Raw genomic sequence first — 17,041 nt, 5'->3', positions numbered from 1 at the left:
TTACTTCTCCAAAGTGCATCACCATGTCTCAGGTGAACAAAATGAAACATACCATGGAAGTGCAGTTTAAAAAAGTTACTGCTCTTTCATTTAGCCATACAGACCAGATATAAAAATAGTAATAATAGTTCTAGAGAGTACTAAGCACCACATTGTATATCAGCCTATCTGTTGTTGTTGTTGTTGTTGTTAGTTGCGAAGTTGTGTCCGACCCATCGCGACCCCATGGACAACGTTCCTCCAGGCCTTCCTATTCTCTACCATCCTCTGGAGTCCATTTAAGCTCACGCCTACTGCTTCAGTGAGTCCATCCAGCCACTTCATTCTCTGTCGTCCCTTTCATCTTTTGCCCTCAATCTTTCCCAGCATTAATGAGTCCTTCCTTCTCATTAGGTGGCCAAAGTATTTGAGTTCCATCTTCAGGATCTGGCCTTCTAAAGAGCAGTCAGGGTTGATCTCCTCTAGGACTGACTTGTTTGTTCGCCTTGCAGTCCAAGGGACTCGCAGGAGTCTTCTCCAGCCCCAGAGTTCAAAGGCCTCAATTCTTTGACGCTCAGCCTTTCTTATGGTCCAACTTTCACAGCCATACATTACAACTGGGAAAACCACTGAAGAAGGAAATGGCAACCCACTCCAGTATCTTTGCCATGAAAATCCCATGGACAGTACAAAAAAGCCTATCTGTAGCCATTTGGAAGTGTGTGAAGCATAAGGTAGAAATGTCTTGAGTATCTTGGAGCTAAGCATTAGAGTAGATTAAAATAGGCTTCTTGAATTGTGATTAGGAATATAAAGGGAATTAATAAATGAAGCACAATGGTTACATGTTTCAGATGAATCTGATAATTCAACAGACCTGCCTAAAGCATTTTGTATAGGACATAAAAATTGTTTCATAACTTGAAAATTATAAAGAGGAAAAAAAGGTTTGTTAATTTGCATTAATTAAAAATGCCTATTCTTATGTAACAGAATCAAGTTGCATGATAGAAATAATTAACATGTATAAAATGGAAGAGAGTGACCAAGCCTTAGGACAAAAGAATACTTACCTTTAGAACAGTATTGTGATAGGTGATTTCTAAATGGCTGCAGTGGAATTAAAGCAAGAATGGTATTCACTTACCTTCGCTACCGGTTTGCAAATGTGAGCGCACATGCCACTGCGCATGCGCAGGGCCTTCTGTGCATGCACAGAGCATCAAAAACGGGACATGATGATGTCCAGGCGGGTGGGCCTCCCACAGCTGTAGCTGCAGCTACCAGTTTGCCGAAACCGGATAGAACTGGCTGAATACCATCACTGAATTAAAATCTTGTAACATCCATTTGTTTATTGTTCTCTAGAGAGAAAGTTTGTGAGAATCAATAGAGAATCTACCTGATTTAGTTTTACTCCCTGTACAAAATAATGAAATCCATTGGAGGATCTCATTCTCTTTCTCACATGCATCCATACAGAGCTAGAATGAATGAATGAAGCAGGTAAAAAAAATAATATAATTGATATTATAATATAAACAATATAAATAAATATAAAATATAAAAAATAATATTAAAAGATTAATCCCTGAAGAGACTAAAAATCTTCGTACCAACAGGTTACATTTTTTGTAAACTTACCAAACACACATAGCATGTACTAAAAATATGGATGTGAGGAAGAGACATTAGCAAAGTCATTATTTTCCATTTCTATGTGGAGTGAAAGTCCCCCCACTTCAGGAGTTATTACATCGTAAGATGCAGAATACTGAGTAAATGATTATTTTTGCATTTGTTGGCTGGAAGGCAGAAGAGAAAGAACGCAGATCGATCCATGGAGTCCCCTGCCTACTTTCAGCATTCAGAAGTTGCAAGAGCAAAGAAAACTCTGTGAATAATCTCCAATGAACATTGTCATTGTGTGTATATTAATTTACCTTTATGATCTGATATTTCTACTCAGAGCCATTGTCAAATGATCTGTCCTTTTGGAAGCGACAACATAATTGTTTCAGTCGTCTGTCTTACATAGAAACACTTCCTACCTAGTCCTTCATGCCAATGAGTCCTCCAAATATGGCCTTGTCCCAGAACTTATATTGAGTTGAGTCCTTTATCATGCACATCACTTCTTGTCTAGGTAAGATTTGTTGCTGTCCACTACTTTTGCAGGGTAGTGCAGCCCATTAAGATGGCCAGTTCCAGGTGCCCAGTGAACTGAGATGGATCCAATAGAACACTCTGGAACTTTTGTAGTGATCTAGTAGGCAGTTCTGTTGAGCACACCTGGTAGCTTCCTGGAAATGGAACACACAATGATTATATTGCTGGCCAATCTTCCTCCATTGACCAGATTGGAGCGTATTGATTTACTGAGCAGATGAAACCACAGAATGAAACCACAGAAACAACACTGAATGACTTGTGGAGGAAGAGAAACATCAATACGGACCAAGTGCAGCAATGAGCTCATGTGAACCTACACAATGGTGTTTTCTTTGTCTCTGCTCTTATTGAATCAATCGGTTGCCACCCAGTGGTGCTGTTTATTGGTGCCCAATTTCTGTTGGGGAAAGATGATCAGAAAAAACTGCTGCCAGCTGCTACGAGTGGTTATTTGCCAATAAAGTTGCTCTTATTTACCATTGTTTTTGTCTCTTCATGGAGTCTGAAGCATGGCCTTAAGAATGTCCTGCACTGTTAAATGGAACCTTTTCTGTATCAGTCCCTGCTCTTCCCCCTGAAGTTCAGCAGGCCTTTCCCCTCCTAGTCTTCTAAAAAACACTGAAGACCTGGCTTTTCCCCCTGGAATAGAGTGAGGTGGATGAAAAGTTAATACAAAGAACTGTTTGTCAGAAGTTCAACGTTGGTGCAATGTTTTTAATGCTTATGGTTTAATATATTTATAATTATATTCTTTCATTATTGATGTTGTTTAATTGCTGTTTGGGAAGTGAGAAAATTTGTTATTCAAAAAGTTTTTATTAGTCAAAAAAGGTTTATACAAATACATATCAGGTATGGTAAATTTTCATTTTTCTTATCTAAAATAAGAATTTTACTCAAATTTTTTAACACATACAACAGCCATAAGGCAAGCAGGTGACACGAAGTAGCTAAGTTTGCAAATTTTAAATACGTAATAAAGAAGAGTCAAGAATAAACAGAATATCGTACAAAAGAGAATAAGGAAAACCAACACAATCCCAAATATCTTTATCACTTCCTAGTTTTGGATCTCAGAACTCTGGGTTCAGCCTGACCCAACTCCAGGGCCGCAACAGCGGCAGCCGCTTCAGCCCCATGATCTATAACCTCCCCTTCTTCAATTCCTGGGTCATCTGATTCCAGGAAGGCTTTGTGTTCCTCCACATAGGCCGTAGCCTCCGCAATTGTACTGATTTTTTTCGTAATGGCCTCCCGGAAAATCATCAATCCCTCTGGCATCAGCCATCTGAAGCCCACTCCTTCTGGTACAATTTGCTTGACAAAAATAATATTTCTTTCTTTTTCACGTACCTGTCTGGGAATCTGCCTCAGAATGGCTATCTCCTGCCCCTGTAAATCAGTGCCCCACTCCTATGTTTTCTAAGAATTTCATCTCTCGTCTCTCTTCTCACAAATTTGACATGAACCTCTCTGGGAACTGCATGCGTGCGTGCATATTGCGAATTAACTCTATAAACTCGATCCACATCCCAATTCATGAAATCAACACCTCTCCCAAGAAATTCTCCCAACAATTTAGTCACAACATCTCTCAAGTCTTCTTGGTCCACTTCTTCCAAATTTTGAAACCTAAGGAAATAAGACATTTTATCCATCTGTAGTCCAAGCACAGCATTGCCTGTCGTCTCCTCTCTTTTCTGCACTGCCCGCATCTCGCCCTCCAAACCTTCCACTTTCTGCTTGTTTTCTGCTGAAACTTGTTGAGTATCCTTTAAATCCTTTTGGATAGTCACAATTTCTGCTCTTATTTCATCCAATTTCTTGTCCATATTAGATAACTTTTCCAAAATTCTCTCCATCTCTCCAGCAGTTGGTCTCTGACCTTTTGCCATTAAGGAGAAAAAAAAAAATACAAAATCCTCAGGCAGGCACAGTATCCTTGTAATTTCCTCCGGATCCACCAGGGGGCACTCACAGGAGCAACGAGTCCAGAGTACAGTTAGTCAACCAGGAAGCCGAAGGGAAGTGATGTCATCAAAATTCTCATAGTGAAGGAGGAAGCTGGACGCCACCACTGTTCCCCAGAAGGAGGGGGGGCCTCAAACCTTCCCTCCTAAATTTCTCCATCACCTCTTCTCTCCAGAGCTCCACAAAACCGGTAATCTTCTTATTTTAAGTTCTCCTCTCTCCAGAATAACTCGTGCTCCTTCCAACCGCAGGGGAGAGAAAACCCCCCCGCACTCCGGAGCACTCCACTCACGTTTACCGATATTCCCTTCCCTTCTCCTCCTCAATTCTTCTCCGTGCCCTGTTCACCACCAGGCTGCTGCAGTTATAAATCCAATGCCCCGGTGTCACCGGGCACAGCGGCCCAGGCGGCGACCAAAATAATGGCCGCGGCCTGTGGCCTCCGAACCCCGCCGAGCCTAGGACGCGCCAGCATCGGTCCCCACAGTCCTGTATGTCGGCTGGGAGACCCCTGGCGAGCCGTCCGTGCGGCAGGTGTCCTTTTCGGAACACCTGGCCCCTGAGGGCCTCGGCGGCGGCCGGATTCGGGCGCTGGAGGCAGGAGAAACCTTCCAGACGTCCGTTGCCGCTGGATACCGGAAGTCGTCTCCGGAAGTGAGAAAATTTGATATAAGATGGGCAGCTTTATAAATGTTATAAAGTCATAGACTTTTCAGTTGTAGACTTTAATTAGGTAACCTTTTTACCTCTTGTGAGTTAAATCCACGCTCCTCCTGGCTCCTTCAGGTGATGATAGTGGTAGTGGAGCTGAAGCTGAGTCCAGGAGGTAGGTAAGGAGTGAGGACAGCCACTTTGAAAGCACTAGTGATATGCCTCTTTCTAAACAGCTTCTCTGACTCCAGCTCTGTTGGGAAATTATCATATGGTCTCCTGCTTTCCCTTTGGGAAAGTTGTCAATGAAGTTGAGAAGTATCTATCCATTTACACAGTGCCCAGATGAAGAGGATTATCCAAACAGCTTTTAGTCTGATCCCAACTTAACTTGGGATGGAAATAACAGTACTTGTTTCAGTGGATATACTTTGCTCTGACACAGTAGTGGGATTCAAATCCCAGCGCTACCGGTTTGCTATCGGTAGTGCGCGACGCTTCTGCTTTTGATGTCTGGGTGGGTGGGTGGAGCCTCCCATTGCCACCACAGGTTCACCTGAACCGGAGCAAACTGGTAGAAACCCACCACTGCTGTAACATGAGGTAGGTGCTTCTTTTGGTCTTATGAGACTTCTCAGTAGCATCTGACACCATTGATCATGATATTCTTCAGGTCCGTCTATTGGGATTGGCAGTTGGAGACTCTCTTAAGGTTAATTGCATTGTTTCCTGAGAGTGCATTTCAAGCCGATGGTGCCGAGGAAGCAGAGGCCACCCTATCGAGCATTTACTGGTGGGGTGCTCCCAAATTCTCTTTGCTTTCCACTATCCATATAAACCATTGGATCCCAGTGAGGTATTAGCAGGGTGCTTTCCATCTCCACTAGTCTAAAGTGCTGTTGAAGTCTTGAATGGGAGTTTGAAGGTTGTTGGGACCTGGATGAATGCAGGCTGCTGTTCATTCTAGGAAGATGTAGTTACTATTTGTGCTATTTCTTCAGATGATTTTTTTATTTATTCCAGTTGTAATTGAGGTTAGGGTGGGATATCTCCTCAAGCAGATCTGTAACTTTGGATCCTCCAAGATTCAAGGCTTCTGCCAGAGAAGCTTGTTGAGGCTGCTGCAAGGAATCTACTGGAGACCAGTTACAGCTCTACCTAAAGTTGGAGGATCTAGCAATGGTGATTCATGCCGTTATGATCATATGATTGAACTACTACTACTACTACTACTATTATTTATTTATTTTATTTAGTTTGTCAAGCATGTAGGAGAAAACAAGTATCAACATAACATATAAACATACATGTATAAGTATAAACAGGTATAAGTATATACATAAGAAATGAGTATGAATAAATGGGAACAATAGTAAGCTATATAATATGTACTATATGTACTTCATGGGGTTGCTTTTGAAGACCACTTCGACAAAGTGCAAAATGTCTTGTGAATGCTTGTGAAATTTGCTTATGCTTGTACAGTTGAAAAAAATAACTCCATCTAATTACATAACACATTTTTGTCACAACAAAGGGTTTGATTAGTAGCTTCCAGTTCTCCAACTTCTTTCATCTGTACAAATGTTTTTTTTTGAGTCTCAAATAATTTAATTCACATTCAGTGTTCCTCTAATTAGCTGCTTTATATAGGCAGTCCTTCTGATTCAAAGAAGACAGGCTGTTATGCAGTTCATCAGTGGACTAATTACTGCTTTAATCTAGCAGAATTTGCCAAAACAATTATTCTATTTATTTTTGCTACTAATCTTTTAAAGAATGTCCAACATAAACAGACTGATATTTTTCTTTCTTGCAGACGGGATCCTGAAGTTTTTCCACCCTATACTGTAGATCCAAAACATACATCCCAAAGGTTATAAACATTCTTCAAGTGCCACCTGAGTTATTTCTCTTTCATCCTCCAGAAATGTCTTAAGCAGCCTCAATGAACACTTTTCTATTTTCTCCACTTCTCTTCTGCAGAACAATCCCCGAGTTTGTTCTTAACTCTTAGTAGTTTGCTGTATCCAGTTTTAAAGGTCCCATTTTTCTGCAGAGATGAGCAGTTTCTTAGAGAAAGTTCTCCTCCTCTTTAAAAGTTACCATTCTTTCCAGCATTAGATTAGCATAGAGATCACTGTAGCTGGCAAGTAACAACTGTAGATATTTTATTTTTTGCAAGCTGTCCAGAATCATGAGAATATGTTGTGACACACAAATGTTTATAAATATATTAACTTTCCAAGAAAACCATCATTATTGGGTTACATTTCCATATCTTCATATTGAGAACCTACCATCCAGTGTCCAGAAAAACTTTACAAAGCTAAAGCTATTCCTATTTTAATAGTGATAAATGTTTGTCCAATTTTATGGAATAGTATAAAGAACTGTTAGACCAAATGTTCTGTCTACTGTATACAATATCTTTTAAGGCTTCACTAAGAGTCTAACACACGATTTTGATATAGAACCAATTCTGTACATAGGAAAATGCTTGCATTGTCTCCACTCCTGTCTCCTATCCTAATTAGTTAAAACTTCCATTGCTATTTTAGTTATCAGAATAAAAAAATAGTATAAATGATTCTGCTATCAGTAATTTATGTAGCACTGATTAGTTCGCATAATAGAACTCCTATCTTTGTCTGCAGTATAAATATACAAACAATTTATATCTAATAAAAATTACTTGATTAACTGAAAGGAATATGAGAATATTCAAAGCAACATGAATTAATAGTTCAAATTATTGGGGGAGGATACAGATTTAAAGACTAAGACATATTTATTTTCCATAATACGTTGGAGTACATTTTCCATAGTTTCCATAGCACTGTATAGTTACTGTTGTAGTTAATGAAAGTTAATTGCTATTCCTTTTCTTTATCCCTAATGGATTTTTAATTATTTTCCTTACTTTACACACTTTGTGTGTACTTGTATAAAAAGAAAAAATATTCTAACAGATATAGAAAAGGGAATTATAATGCATTTTATTCATAATTCATAGCTTCCAAATACATTCCAGTTTAACATAAATGTACTCAACACAAACAGAAAATATAAGTATAAAATTAAATAGAATTGCAAAGATGCTTTCAAAAATATTAAAAAATCTGAAGTATGTTTTTAGTTTCAGTGTGTTTCACATATATATGTATAGTAGCACCAAACTGAATGAGAGATGCATCTATTGAAAAGTGTAGTTTGAAATGATGATGTGAATCATTAGTGTAGTGCTTTTTTGTAATTATTCAGAACAAAAATTACTCACGTTTTATTTCCATTTGATGACAAGGCAATTGAAATAAAGCATATACATGTGTATTCATATACATGTCTATTCCATCAGTCTGAAAGCAACAGAATTTTTGAGAAAGTAATAATATTCTCCTTAAATTATAACACATTTAAAATAAGAAATTTATTATGGCAGCATTTTGTTATTATTTATTAAAATGTTTTTATAACATTTACCACCAGATTTTAATTAAGTAAATTGTTCATAATTGTTAGAAAGATATTTATTGAATAACCCACGCAAAGGAATCCTTGTTTTGAAAAATGTGATTAGAAAAGTTAAATTCTACAGTGAAATAGTGGGGTGCGTGGTAAAAGCCAAGTTTTGATGAAATTAGGAGCTATTTGACTGTTATCACGCAATGAAGTTGTGTTACTCCTAGCAACAGATAGTATATGGTTGTGAAAGTTGGACCTTAAAAAAGCAAGACAGGAAGAAAATTGACTCGTTTGAGCATATGATGCTGCATATTCCTTGGGCAACAAAGATGACTAACAAAGAAGTACTGGAGCACATAACATTAGACATATCACTGGAAGGCAAAATCACAAAACTGTCTCACTTATTTTGGCTATGTCATGCGGGGGAATTCACTGGAGAAAGCAATTGTGTTTGGAAGCGTTAATGGTAAAAAGGTACCAAAGAACATGGTGGCTGGACACCATCAAAGCTGACACCAGCACACAACCACTCAAAGAAATCGTGCAAGATCAAAAGACGTGGAAAGACCTGGTCTATAGAGTCACCAAGAGTCAGACACAACTGAATGGATAACATCACCATCATTTATACGCTTTGAGGTATTTTAAAGAGCCCATATACCAGCCATATACCATATGCCAGCTATGTGGAAAATAATTCTGCACACCAGATCATTCCTGCTAACTGAATACTGTAACACACATAAAAATGTCAGTAAAACAAGTGAAAAACAATCACTTTATTTGAGCCTCAATGTTATGAACTTTATAAATTTCCAGTGCATGTTGACTTGCTTCTGAATTTGCTAACTCCGCAAGAGGCAGATAAAAGATTTAAGGATTTAGAGCTGAAACTTGTTAATTAAATCGACATTATGAAAATTTTGGAATTTCACAATTTCTTAAAACATCACCAAATATGTTATGTCAAACTTTTTTTTTATTTCACATTTGCCTACTTAATTAAATACACGAAAGTAAACAATATTTTCCCTTGTGATGAAAAACAATAGAATTTTTCAATAGCAGGATTTTATAGATGTGAGAAGCATGATCATATTAACAAATAATATATGCACAAAACTTTTGGATTGAACAAGAGATTTTTAAAAATATATTTGGAGCTAGTTGCTATTTCATCCACCAATGGGTTTTATTTAGCACCAAACAGAGTGTAATTCTAATATTGCAAGGCAATCATAAAAAATGTCTAATGTGTTCATAATTGCTGTGAGATGAAGACTCAAAAATAACTTACCAATATTAAAAGTTACTGTGTGGCATAAAGATAAATTATGCAAATGAATATTTTTGTAGTCTAACATTATATACAGTATTCAGATACATCAATAAATTCTAATTATACATATTTAATTAAACTGGATAAAGTCATGTAAATAAATGTATTTCAGTAGCAGCTATTCCTTAAGTACTAAATCACAATCCTCCATCAAGAGGAAAAACAGAGTTATCAATACTAATATACCTATGAACAGAAACTATTTGAAGGACAAAAAAGTTAATTGTATTTGTTAATTAATAAGCATGGGAAATAAATAAGATGCATATCTTATTTATTTCAATTTAAATGGATATACCTTTTGTCACAATGACACTGGATGGTGCATAAAATTTAATTGAAACCATAAAATATACAATACTAGACGTACAGTTCAAAACAAAAACAGCAGCCAAGAATAAAAAGCAATATATCAACCCACCTGGTAAGATATATACTATTCAGAAAGCTGCTTAACCAAATTATTTGGTGACAGATTATTTTCAGTCAAACATGAATTAAAGTTATCTTCTTGTGAGAGACAGCTGAGATGGCTTTAAGCCAATGCACTGATGAGTGTCTGAAGAATAAAGTTGTGTGGAGAATAAAAATGCTTTGAAGATATTTATGTACAAGGAAATAGGGCACTTTAATGACCAGAAACATTTTGGGCCCATCCTCATTTCATTTACTTATCTTCTTCTTGCCAAACTCCAACACTCTGTCTAGAGAAGCTCTTGTTTTAAAAATCAAATACAGAGATAATAGCAAACATAAATATATGGTCAAACACATTATTAAATCCATAGTGAAAGTTTATTGTTCTGTTTGCTATTACAATAAACTACCAAGTTTGTACAGTATAAAATAACAATAGCACAAAGCAACAATACAAAGTAATGCTGACATTGGGTCAGAGTACAGCAGAGGAAATGGCTTCAGTACTGTCTTGCAATTCTACTGTACACATAAACGCTAAGACTACTGATTTTAACATAAAGTTATTTTTCACATTTAGATGCAAGAGGATATTATATAACTTGGGGATCTTGGATATCAACAATTAAAACTGAAAGAACACAATGAAATAAAAAAGTTCAAAAGGAAAGAATCACAAAGCTCTCTAGATGGGCAATGACATGTTCCAACCATACCACCTTGTGTACTTCTCTCACCAAAGCAAACAGCCTGTAGAGAAAAACGAAAAGGTTAGAGGATGAGCCAGTGTACGGGCCTGGGAAAAGTAATCACAGCTGACAGTAAACCCGGATTTTCCCCAATGTTTGAACTGTGCTATTCTCTCCAAACTGCATGCAGTCTGAGATTAGACATCTGACTTTAACCAAATGATTAAAATGTCCAGATCCACCCCATCCACTACATGCTCATTAGCTCACTGTCAAGTATATATGAAGGTATAGAAAGTTCAACTCTAACCTTAAAGGAAGACATCTTCCATGTGCCAACTGATTCAGATGTATTTGGTGCGATTGAGGGCTTTCTCAGCAAAATGACCACTTTCATCTGTGATTTTCTCCCAGTCTGTTTGTCCCACAATAAAACCAATGGCCCTCTTTCTGTCTGCATCCTTTTTTTCTTCAAGATCTGCCCACCTTACCTATTAAAAAAAAGACGTGCTGCTTGGATAACAGTCATTTCAGGAAAAAGAAGCAACGTGCATAAATCTCTGATACAATTTTACGCCCTGCAGAGATTTTGGACAATTTAGAAAAGGCATTAGCCATTACTTCACTTGAGCTTCCTAATGTATTTAGAGATGAACAAAAAGTTAACTCTTATCCATGTTTCATTTTGTGATTTTAAAAATCAAGCATTTTGATGAAGATGATATTTGTAAGAGAAAAAGAATAAGAGTAGTTTTTAATCTTTTTAATCTTGCCCTCTTTCACAAACCTTCCTACTTGGAAAAATGGATGAAAAATTGAATTCTTTTTCAAAAAGTTTCTATTTTTTATTTTTCAATACTTGCTAACTTATATTTTAAATTCTGTTTCTTTTTGGACAAGGACCTATTCAGTCCCTTAGAGCTTGGTGTGACTGTTCCACACAACTTTAGAATTCCTCTAATAAGCTTTGAGGATACTGGTGCCTTCTTCAGAAGCACTCAATATGCATCTTTTTTCTGAATATTTAGGAGCGTTGCTAATTTTTTTACTATTGTTTTTATGCTTTCTACTTTGATTACTGAAGTTAAATGCTGTTTTATTCAGCTCTATTCTAGATACAATATCATATCATAAAGGGGACACAGATAATATTCTAACCAGTCTGTTTTCCAAGTTTATACCAAGCACTAGCTATACAAATTAAACCATTAGTTTGAGTCACATTCTGCTTTCTTTCATCTATATTATTTATTTGTAAAAACTATACTAATTAGATTATAATGAAACTGAGAAACAAAACACTCAAATAATGAGGGGAAAAAGATATGTCAGTGAATCTTGTTCCACTGTTCTACTGACTTTACAACTTACAAAATGTGTTGGCATGATGGAAAAACTCATCAAAACTTTTTTTTAAAATACAATCTAAGCAATTTTTGCATATCCTTAGTAAAATGGTAAAAAGCTATTTCAAGAAGAGAATCTCCATAGACATATTTCAAGGAGATATTGACAACCACTCTCAAATGCTGAGACAACAATACAATGCTCCTACATCCAGTTGCATTTAGTTGATTAGTTTGGATGGGAGAGGAATAAAAAAAATAAGATGTGCCCAGAATCACTTTTCACAGCTCTTGAGAGTCCCCACTAACCATAATTGGTCATTGCCATTTTGAGATAACAAACTAAAACTGTAAACTTCCAATAGGCAGTTCAATGTTGAAAAACAAATTGCCTCACCAATTTCATCCATATGTTAACATAATGCCATCAAACATAACAATGTTAAATATACTGAAAGGTTGTTCTCTCCAAATATAAATGAATCCTTTACAATGCAATAGCATTCCATTAACAAACATATCACCATTGTAAGAATAGAACTATTCATCCTATCAATACGGCCAAGTTTTAAAGCTTTCCTAAAGCTCAGTGTGGCTGGGGTATGTTAAACCAAGGTATTTATTACCCTTTTTTTCCCAGGTTCAGAAGCACGGCTATCATAATCATCTGGAAGCTGAAGGTAATCTTCCATTCTGCTGGCAATTGCTTCCCAGTCACGTTTCCTCTTAGTACCAGTTCGCAACCCATCCAATTTGTCTGAGAACAAACACATAGCCTTATGGTTAAAGAAAATTTTGCATATGTGAACACAATGCATGGAGATTTTCTTAAACAGGTCATTGACAATATATAGTGGTGAAATCCAAACATTAGTTGATGTCTTTGTGAGTGGCATAAATTCAAAATGGAGCACCCATTCTATCATTTCAAAATTCAGCCTTTTGTGTGCAAAACATGAACATGTATACGTATAAAGGGAACTACTTCTTGTCTCAAATAGCTAACAGAATCCATGTACAATGGCAATACTTCAACCATTTCTGAAGACGAGTTTAGAAGTTCCATTCTATGTTTTAAGCCAACACTATAGAAGATGCATGAGATGTTCCACCAAGCATTATGGAACATTATTTCAGAACTATCATCAGAAAAAGAATTTGAATGTAATGTAGAATACCAGCTGAGGAGGAATTAAATCAAAAAAGCAGATCAGGTTTTTTTGCCTTTGCTTCAGCAGCTGATACAAAGCTGAAATATGTAATTGTAGTAATTATTTGGTACGGATCAACACATTTTTCTAAAACAGTATCTTTCAAACTTATTGCTAAGAAGCCATTTCTAAAGGCTACATGCAAGCATATATCAGTAAAACTGGTGTTTCTCTTATATAAAAGAACTGTCTTTCACAGTTTCACCATACTGTGGAGTAGACAGGTCGTTTAAAATTATTATCCCAGTCTCATCATACTGTGAAGTAGACCAATCTTAAATTTATTATAAATACATAAATATTCTTTTAAATGGCTATCATAGACTATTAAAAATAGCAAATTCCATATTATGCTGTTTTCTGAATCAAGTTTTAAATAACGTATTTGCTAACAAAACATGCAGAAAAGTACATTGATTTGAAAATTAACGTATTATGTTTCTCTATATCAGAATTATCTCTATCCTAATAATGTATATGGTTTGTTGTGTTATTTTTACTGGAAGAAGTTAAAAGCAAAATTATAATAAGTGGATTATTAAACTTATAATTATGTTCTAAGATTTTTTAAAGCAGCCAGTTAAACATTCTGTTCTGTTAACAGAAGAATTTATTCTGGTTTAAGGGCTTTAGTTTTTCTGTAACAGTAAAAATGTACTGAAATCTATTGAGCATTTTCACTAATTATTTTACCAAAACCAATTTCATTTAAGAGATTATGAGCAGCATGAGGTAATGTGTAAAAACCATGAATAAATATAGCCATATGCACTTTTCAGGTTGGCTCCTGGGAGTTACCATCGCTTCCTTGTTGGGGGGCATTTTCCCCACTGCCTTGAAAGAGGCGGTGGTGAGGCCCCTCCTCAAGAAGCCCTCCCTTCTTGGCGAAGGTTGTTGAGAGTGTGGTGGCATATCAGCTTCCTCAGCACCTGGAGGAAACTGTTTATCTGGACCCGTTCCAGTCCAGTTTCAGACCCGGGTACAGCACTGAGACGGCTTTGGTCGCGTTGGTGGATGACCTCTGGAGGGCTCGGGACAGGGGATGTTCCTCTGTCCTGGTCCTGTTAGATCTCTCGGCGGCTTTTGATACCATCGTCCATGGTATCCTGCTGCGGCGGTTGGAGGGACTGGGGGTGGGAGGCACCGTTTATCGGTGGTTCTTCTCCTATCTCTCTGACCGTTCGCAGACGGTGTTGGCAGGGGGGCAGAGGTTGACCCCGAGGTGCCTCACTTGTGGGGTGCCTCAGGGGTCTGTTCTCTCGCCTTTCCTGTTCAACATCTACATGAAGCCGCTGGGTGAGGTTATCCATGGTTTCGGGGTGGATTATCATCTGTACGCTGATGATACGCAGCTGTACATCTCCACCCCGAACCACCCCAACGAAGCCGTCGAGGTGATGGGCCGGTGTCTTGAGACCGTGCGGGTCTGGATGGGGAGGAACAGGCTCCAGCTCAACCCCTCCAAGACTGACTGGCTGTGGGTTCCGGCATCCCGGTACAGTCAGCTTACGCCATTGCTGACTGTTGGGGGGGAAGTACTGACCCCCAGGGGAAGAGTGTGCAACTTAGGCGTTCTCTTGGATGATTGGCTGTCTTTAGAAGAACACTTGACGGCCATCGCCAGGGGAGCATTTTATCAGGTGCACCTGATTCGCCAGTTGCGCCCCTTCCTTGATCGGGACTCCTTACGCACGGTCACTCATGCCCTCGTCACTTCCCGCCTGGAATATTGCAATGCTCTCTACATGGGGCTCCCCTTGAAGAGCACCAGGAGGCTCCAGCTAGTCCAGAATGCGGCCGCACGGGTGATAGAGGGGGCACCGCGTTGCTCCCATATAACACCCATCCTGCGTGGCCTGCACTGGCTGCCGGTAGCCTTCCGGGTGCAATTCAAGGTCTTGGTTACCACCTTTAAAGCGCTCCATGGCTTAGGACCAGGGTATTTGCAAGACCGCCTTCTGCCACCGATTGCCTCCCAATGACCTGTGCGCTCCCACAGAGCGGGCCTCCTCAGGGTGCCATCGACCAAACAATGTAGGTTGGCGGCTCCCAGGGGGAGGGCCTTCTCTGTGGCGGCACCAGCCTTATGGAACAAGCTTCCTCCGGGGTTATGCCAACTCCCCGACCTCCGGGCCTTCAAACGTGAACTGAAGACCTTATTATTTCACCGAGCGGGACTAGCCTAAGACATATTTTAGCGAAATTTTAATGGGTTTTAATCGGTCTTCGACCGTTTTAGTGATTTGGCCAGTAAATATTTGTTTTTAATTGTTTTTAAATATGGTTATTTATTATATTTATATTGTATTGGTGTGGGTATTTTAATTTTGGCTGTAAACCGCCCTGAGTCCTCCGGGAGATGGTGTGGTATAGAAATGTAATTGTAAATAAATAAAATAAATATGTGATTTATATTATAACTATTCAGCAACTGCCACAAACTCAGATCACAATCCAAATAATCCTGCACACAAGCCAAAAGTATTATTAATTATGTATGTATATATTGTGTGTGATTGTGTTTGCTAATTTTTCTTGCCTTTAAGAACAGATTCAGGAAGGAAAGGTTGAATGGAAAGGAGAGTATAAAAGGGTATATAAACATCTTGCTTTTTACTGTTGCAACCACAAATTGTTAACAGACACATCTAATCAACGTTAATTCTTCTGTTCAACAGTTACAAGAATAGTTTATGCAATATTTGACTAGAAAACAAAGAAATAAGTTCTAAGGAACAAACCTTTCATTGTATTATAAGATACCAAATTATATCTGAGTAGAACTGTGTCTATTTTCATCAAGTCTGATTTACTACTGGCAAAATTGATGCATGAAAGGAATTATTATGAATAATAATAATAAGAATTAATAGAATACATTTTAGTTCACATATTATTCTTTTACAAGCAAATATGCAAAAAGTTGATAATATACAGAATAAAACACTAATATAACATGCTGTATTATGTTACAGATATTTGAAGCAAATAACATCTGGAATGTTTTTAGAATCAGGAAGCTAATACTTAGTGACATTTTATTGATTTTGTTGGCACCAGGAGCAACAGCAATTGAGTTTCAGAAGAACTTTATCATTGTATTGTTTGACTGGGAACATTATCACTGGTTGTTTGACTGTTATGTAACTAAGAAGACACGGGAGTGTTTTCGTACCTTTCATCAGTTTTTAAAAATACTGACCAGAGTACATGTTTATGTTCTCCACCTCCCATGGAAATTGGAGGTTTTTGTGCCTACAGTTCAATATGACCAATTGGTTCCAAAAAATTGTCCTGCTTTGCTCCACTATATACTGTACATGCTACAGATTTCTACAAAATTTCATTTGCCTGATAGTACTCAAAAAATAACAAATATTAATAATGTCAACAGGAAATTCTTATACCATAAAACAAAGAAACCCCCCACCCAAAACCTTTCTGCTGCCTTTTCATTAAGTTTGGAAAGACTGCAGATGCTCTGAACCAGGTATTTAGAGTTGAAACTAAGCTGGAAGAAAGTCAGTAAGTAGAAATTAACAAGAATGTAGAAATGTAAGAACTATCAGATGATATTAAAAGTGAAGGCATAACTCATTCTCATTGTTACCTAGTAACAATTTATTTTTTCTTATTTATGGTTTATATACTTTATTTAACAGAATAACAGAGTTGGAAGGAACTCTTATTTATGTGCCATCCAACATCAAACTGAACGCAGCCAGCTAACATTGCAGCACATTTTTGCCAAAATATAAAAGCATGGTCTGGGTAGTTTAACAACCATTAATTGATCAG

General features: G+C 37.7%; 1 protein-coding gene across 3 annotated transcripts in view; it reads right to left on the bottom strand.

Moving 5' to 3' along the window:
- Positions 1–7,750: 7,750 nt before the first annotated feature.
- YLPM1 (YLP motif containing 1) overlaps positions 7,751–17,041 on the bottom strand; it is a 74,559-nt gene continuing 65,268 nt past the window's right edge. For 2 of the 3 annotated variants that reach the window (XM_058162358.1, XM_058162359.1), the window contains 3 exons: positions 12,659–12,789; positions 10,997–11,177; positions 7,751–10,747 (listed from right to left, as the gene is read on the bottom strand). In XM_058162358.1, coding sequence (XP_058018341.1) covers positions 11,031–11,177; positions 12,659–12,789 — 278 coding nt within the window. In that variant the 3' untranslated portion in view covers positions 7,751–10,747; positions 10,997–11,030. Of the gene's footprint in view, positions 10,748–10,996; positions 11,178–12,658; positions 12,790–17,041 lie in introns of those variants that run through there. The other variant, XM_058162360.1, reaches the window with a different exon arrangement.

The sequence above is a fragment of the Ahaetulla prasina genome, chromosome 1 (genome assembly GCF_028640845.1).
Source record: "Ahaetulla prasina isolate Xishuangbanna chromosome 1, ASM2864084v1, whole genome shotgun sequence".
Classification (NCBI taxonomy): Eukaryota; Metazoa; Chordata; class Lepidosauria; order Squamata; family Colubridae; genus Ahaetulla; species Ahaetulla prasina.
This window is presented reverse-complemented; position numbering and strand designations above follow the sequence as displayed.